This window comes from Octopus bimaculoides, chromosome 2, assembly GCF_001194135.2.
Source record: "Octopus bimaculoides isolate UCB-OBI-ISO-001 chromosome 2, ASM119413v2, whole genome shotgun sequence".
NCBI lineage: Eukaryota > Metazoa > Mollusca > Cephalopoda > Octopoda > Octopodidae > Octopus > Octopus bimaculoides.
In genome coordinates, this window is record NC_068982.1 from 76,964,333 (window position 1) to 76,970,755 (window position 6,423).

Sequence of the window (6,423 nt, forward strand, 5' to 3'; positions counted from 1 at the left end):
TATATATATATATATGAATGAATATATTTGTGTATGTAGTATACATGTGTGTGTGTATGTGCATGTAGTATATATGTGTGTGTGTATATATATATATATATATATATACACAGGGTGTGGTGAATAAACTGTTGTCTAAATTACACAAAAAGGAAAATAACACTGATATCTCATTTTAACAGATATATTTACAAAAATTACATAAAAATATCTTGAAATACTAAAGAGTAAATTTATTCAATAAAATCGCCATTGGTTTCAACCACAGTCTCCAGATGACTTCAGAATCTTCTGCAACTCTTCTGGACAGTCTCCTTCAAGTTTGTGACTACTGCCTTAATCTTTGCCTTCAGTTCATCTTTGGTGTTACAAGGAGTTTTGTTTGTCTCTCACTCAACTGTGCTCCACACATAATAATGAAGGAGGTTGTAGTCTGGGGAGTTACGTGGGCAGATGTTAGGGGTGAAGTAGTCGCAGAAATTGTCTGACAACCATGACTGGGTTCTCCTGCTTGTGTGGAATGGTGCAGAGTCCTGTTGCCAGACATAGGGTCTTCCAGCAACCACCCTCTTGACCCAGGGCAGCACTACCTCCTCTAGGCACTTGATGTAGGCCTCTGTGTTGAGTGTGAAGCCGTGTGGGAAGATGAATGGAGGCATAACATTGCCATCACAAGTGATCACTCCAAACCATGATGTTGACTGGATGTTTGATTTTTATCACTCTCGGTACATGTCCTCAGATTGACACCCAAACACACTAAAATGTTCGTACTGGAGCTTCCAGCGCAAATGCCAAGCAGTACAGCATGTCGTTTCCAAATTTCTGGCAGCGTGAATTGCATTATGGTGCTGTTTTTCTCACAGATGGTACCCAACTGACCCTACTATACTGTGTAGTCGACAAAATCAAAAGCAAACTGTACATGTGCAAATTAAAAGATACAAGATGGTGACAATTTACCCATTGCACCCTATATATGTATATATATATTTGTGTGTGTGTGTGTATAGTAAGATGGAAATTCATAGATCCTTTAATGCATTGCTACATACGTTTCTACAAACTCTGTGCTTCAGTTGTTGCATTCCCCATCCATAGGATATTGCAAATATGATTTGCAAAATCCATGGATTCTATAGGCAGTGCTTGTTCTACTGTTTCCATGCCTTGATATTGGGCAATGGTTAATACATGTGTTTATTTCTTCAGGCAAAAGTTCCACTAGTATTCTGGCTGTATTGAATATTTAATGAATGGATATTTACCAATTTACACCAAACAGAAGGATCTGTGGGGTCTGTGGGCAGTTCTTGTGCCTATTATGACATCATAGATACATTAAACAATATGGAAGGATGGGTGTATGTAGTGCGTTACTTTGTATTTAGAGCTGTGCAAATGGGTGTGTGTGGTTAGGAAGAGGAGAGGGTAGAGATCAATAACATAAGAGAAGAAGCAAAAAAGAATGGTTATGAATTTCTTTGTTTTGAATTCAGTGTGTGTGTGTGTGTGCATATAATATATATACTAGCTGAAAAGCCACCCTGTTGGGCGGCTTTTAAGCTAGCTCCTGTGGAAGGCTCTTCATTGGGCCTTAGGCCCAACAATGATGCTTCATGCATTGAGCACATATTAAATTTTATTAAACTTGACCAATATTTTTCAAGCAATGAACAATTTTCATCAAAACAATGATATAATTTGTCAACTTGGAACTTATTGCAAAGCTGCATGATAAACATTTTTTGTCTTCTCATTCAGCAGTCAGTACAATTTTTTTTTTTTCTGTCTGACCTCTTTCTTTCTCTCCCTCTCTTTCTGTTGATTGCTTTCAACCATCACCAGTACCATCGCCACCACAACTGCCATATACACACCATTCAGACTTCTGATGCCACCACCATCAATACCTTTGATATATATATATATATAGAGGAGAGCTTCATGGAGGCAACAACTAGTGACTAAGGCCTTTGGTGATATGCCATGCTTAAGCAGACCCGTCATGTCAAGTGAAATCGTAGTCGTAGCCAATGCTGGTGTCATGTAACTGGTACATAAAAGCACCCATTACACTCTCAGAGTGATTGGCGTTAAGAAGAGCATCTGGCCATAGAAATCATGCCAGTATGGACAACGGACATTAAATGAAGACGATGATATATGTGTATTTATATATGAATGTGTGTGTATAGCTATTGATATTTGCATTTAAAAAGGTCATATAAGTTAAATTAGAATGTCATTTACGTACAACTTAATATTTTAAATGCTTTCTTGTTCAAGGAGACAATTTTCTTATTTAAGCCTAAGTATAATAATTGTGGTTATCCTTAACAAAGAATGTACTTTTAACTACATGAATAGTTCAAGTAACGCCTTGTCATTGCTTCTGTAAATATCTCTAAAGGATAATCTCCTTTTCAGTTATTTATTCTCTGAACAAGAATCTTTTATAAGTTATTTACTTCAATACTACTATTCTACCTGCCTTCAGTTAACAATATAAATTTTGAGCCAACAACTGAATTGTCTCCATTGTTATATTGTTGGTTGCTCTGGTTTTCAATGGCTATCATTTAGGTATATAACTATTTTGGCTATTTAGGTCAGTAGGACACTACATTCACAACTAAGGCCAACAAGATCATTTGATCAAAGCCATCTTTCTATCTTTTGTTTAAAGGTCTTTTTTTTATCAGATGTGTAGATGGAAAATGATGGTTTTCTTTTCTTGTTAATTTCAATTTGGAAATAAAATTCTTTCAACTAGTTTGACACAAATATAACTAAAAGATAAATATTTTGTAGTTTTAATATTTGTATTTATTTATTTATTTCATTTATTCCCCATTTCAGAATCATGCTTCGCATATTTGGAAGTAGGCTGGTCCCTGGCACATACTACAGGGGCTCATTAGACTCCCTTTTGAGTTCTACAGCAGTAAAAACTTTAACAGCAAATCAGAAATGTCTCCATGTAGCCACAAACCTTGAATCTCAACCTGCAAAATGGAAGAAAATTTACTTATTAAGAAAACTTCAGAATAATGATCTTCTCCATATCCGATGTCTTTCCAAACTCCCTACTATAAAGATTGTCAACCCTCTTAAGAATTCTAGAGCTACTGAGTACCTTGCTACCAATGAATCTTCTGCAAAGTATGACAAAAAACTTGAATTTGACAACAAACTCCTATATTCAGCATTTCCAGTCAAGCAAAAGATTTCAAAATCAACAGTTGTGTATTTATTAACACTAGGGTCAATTTTAGCTGTTACTCTCATATATGCGTAAGTTTGAAATTTTTCATTTTAATTTGACTAATTCGCATTGGAAATGAAATAATCTTATGTAAAGATCATGTGAGTTTGTGCCTTATGGTGTGGTTTTTAAGTAAGGCAGTTACATTAATCAGCATTTTACAGTTGCTTTCTTTGCTAATATGGATTGGACAAGTAAGTTTTCACAGTCCAAGTTAATTCTTACTTGGAGTCAGTACTCCAAAAACACATTGATGGCCCAGAGATCACATCTCACTTGTACATTCCATTTTGACATGGTTCCTATGGCTAGATGCCCTTCCTGATATCAACCATTCTACATTGTGTAAAAGGTACATTTTATCATCGCACTGATAACATGTACTCCCTTTTTTTTTTTGGATTTGTTTTGTTTTTCAGTCTATAATATTAAATGGTGAGCAGTAGGCAAATCTATGTAGATACTAAACTATTTAAACTTTCGTTAAGTTGTCTTTGTTATTGTTTTGTTTGTTTTTCCTGGTAGAAAAATAGAAACCTGGGCAGGAATTGTGAAAGAAATGCTTAAGATATCTCTGTGTTAAAAAGAACAACAAAAAGGAAACTGGTTTAAAATCTTATGGTTTCTGCTTCCTGTTTTAGACTCTTCTTGTAAGAATACTTCACTAGAGTTGCTTCAGTATTCTAAAATACAAAATGGAACAAAAAATATATTATAGTATCTTTAATTCCTTTTTAGATAATTCCATATAGTTCTACCCCCACCACACACACACATCTTAACCTGCCTGTTGTTACCAGCATTTATTCAAAATAATGTATTGTATCCCGCCTTTTGCCATCCATACTGTTTTTGTCCTCCAAGCACTCTCCTAAAATTTAGTTTCCACTTTTTGAAACTTCGCACAAAAACCATTCTTATTTATCTATACTGGTGGTAAGCTGCAAGTTTGTTGTCATTTCTCTATCAACAAATCATGTTTTCTCTGCATTTTTGAAATATGTGGAATAAAAATTAGATGTTCGCTTTCAGAAGGGCATCTGACTAAAAACATGTATTTGTCTTACTCATGCTAGCAGAGGAAAACACACACAAAACTAAACAAACACATAGATTTCCTCACCAAGAAGAGCTTTCTTCAAAATAAAATACAAAAAAAAACCTATGTAACCTTTCAGCCAAGGCAATGAATATTTTAAATAAATTTTTGTTCAATTTTATTTGCTTTTTGTATTCAAATCAAATATAATTTATGTGAGTTGTCTAACCTACAGGGATGGAGATGACAAACATGTAGTTAAAGCTGAAGCCCCTCCTGAGGTAACTGATAAGAACAGTTCATCTGAGGAGAGTGATGGTGAAGAAGAAGATAAGAAGAAAAAAAAGAAGAAAGTTGGTTTCCGAGAAAGAAAGGTCAGTACTTGCTAAAAACTGCATCTCCATGTTTAATAGGCTTTACTTGAACCTAGAGGCTGGCTGGCTGGCTAGCATTATTACCAAAGGATATGACCTTTCAGGTTAACCCATTTGTTACTATATTTCTGTTGAAATACATACTACCTTTGTTTCAATTAATTTTAGAAATAATGAAGAATTTAGTAAAGAAACCTTGTCATTTATTATTAAGCTGGTTTTCGGAACATAAATTAACATAAAAATTTGATGGAAGATTTTAATTTAGATTACTTTGTGCATGAAGTTTGTATCATATTTTGAGGTAGATTGGTAACAAAGAGTTTAAGGTCTCCCTTTTTTTTTTAATGGAAAGGATTACTTCCTTTGTCGAGTGTACAAGTCAAATACAATCAATCAACTGTTGTTTCTTTATTTCATGTTTTTTCTCTTCATTTTCGGTTTATTGGAGATTTATCTGTCTCACAAGGTTTAGACAGTGTAGTGTAGCTATGTATCTCCTATAGCAAGACACTTGTGCTTGTCATTCTATTGTACTTTAGCTCCTAACACCAGGCATAAAGCCACCTCTCCTGTTCTCTCAAATAAACCTACACTCACTCCCAGTTGAGACTTAGCCTTTTCTTGTTTTGCAAGTTACTTGACATGACAAAAAGTACCCAGTGTACACTGTAAAGTGGTTGGCATTAAGAAAGGCATCCAGTTGTAGAGTCCTTACCAAAGCTGACATTGTAGTTTTCTGCAGTCCTAAGGCTCATCAGATCTTGTCTAACCCATGCCAGTATGGAAAATGGACATTAAATGTTGTTGATGATTATTCTCAGATGAAATAAATTCCGTTAGAAAGTATATGTTGATCTTAGCCAATAAAGATTCTGCAAAGTTAAGAACCTCAGAGTACCTTTTCAAGAATGTTAGACTAATGTTTGCAATAATTTACAATCAAGAGATTAAAAGTTCTAAGTGAGCTGAATCCTAATTTTATTCCAAACCTACCAAAAGTGACTTCTTCTCAGACACTGCATATATTTTATTATTCTTTCTTTCCAGATTGTCGAATATGAAAACAGAATTCGAGCATATTCTACTCCAGACAAAATATTCCGTTATTTTGCCACCTTGAAAGTACTTAATTCCGAGACAAGTGAATATGAAATTTGTATGACACCTGCTGATTTTGTACGCTCCATAACTCCAGGAGTGAAACAACCTGATGGTAAGGTGGTTTTTTTTGTTGTTGTTATTATTAAGGTGACGAGCTGGCAGAAACGTTAGCAAGCTGGGCGAAATGCTTAGCAGTATTTCATCTGTCTTTACATTCTGAGTTCAAATTCTGCCTTTCAACCTTTTGGGATCGATAAATTAAGTACCAGTTGTGTACTGGAGTCGATGTAATCGACACACCCTCCAAAAAAAATTGCAGGCCTTGTGCCTAGAGTAGAAAAGATTATTATTATTATTATTATTATTATTAAGGTGGCAAGCTGGCTGAATCATTACTGCACTGGGCAAAATGCTTTGCAGCATTTCATCTATCTTTATGTTCTGAGTTCAGATTCCACCAACATCAACTTTGCCTTTCATCTTTTGAAGTGGATAAAATAAGTACCAGTTGAGCACTGGAATCAAGGTAATTGACTAGCCCCCTTCCCTGAAATTGTTGGCCTTGTGCCAAAATTTGAACCATTATTATTATTATTAACATTATGCGCTCTCTCTCTCTCTCTCTCTCATCAGATGAT

The 6,423-nt window shown here is 34.9% G+C and overlaps 1 protein-coding gene across 3 annotated transcripts in view; it reads left to right on the plus strand.

Moving 5' to 3' along the window:
• Window positions 1–6,423, plus strand: part of LOC106869687 (calcium uptake protein 1, mitochondrial) — a 51,926-nt gene that overhangs the window by 6,436 nt on the left and 39,067 nt on the right. For all 3 annotated transcript variants that reach the window (XM_014915517.2, XM_052978375.1, XM_014915519.2), the window contains exons 2-4: window positions 2,863–3,297; window positions 4,543–4,681; window positions 5,732–5,897. In XM_014915517.2, the coding sequence (XP_014771003.1) occupies window positions 2,867–3,297; window positions 4,543–4,681; window positions 5,732–5,897 (736 nt within the window). In that variant the 5' untranslated portion in view covers window positions 2,863–2,866. The remainder of the gene's footprint in view (window positions 1–2,862; window positions 3,298–4,542; window positions 4,682–5,731; window positions 5,898–6,423) is intronic.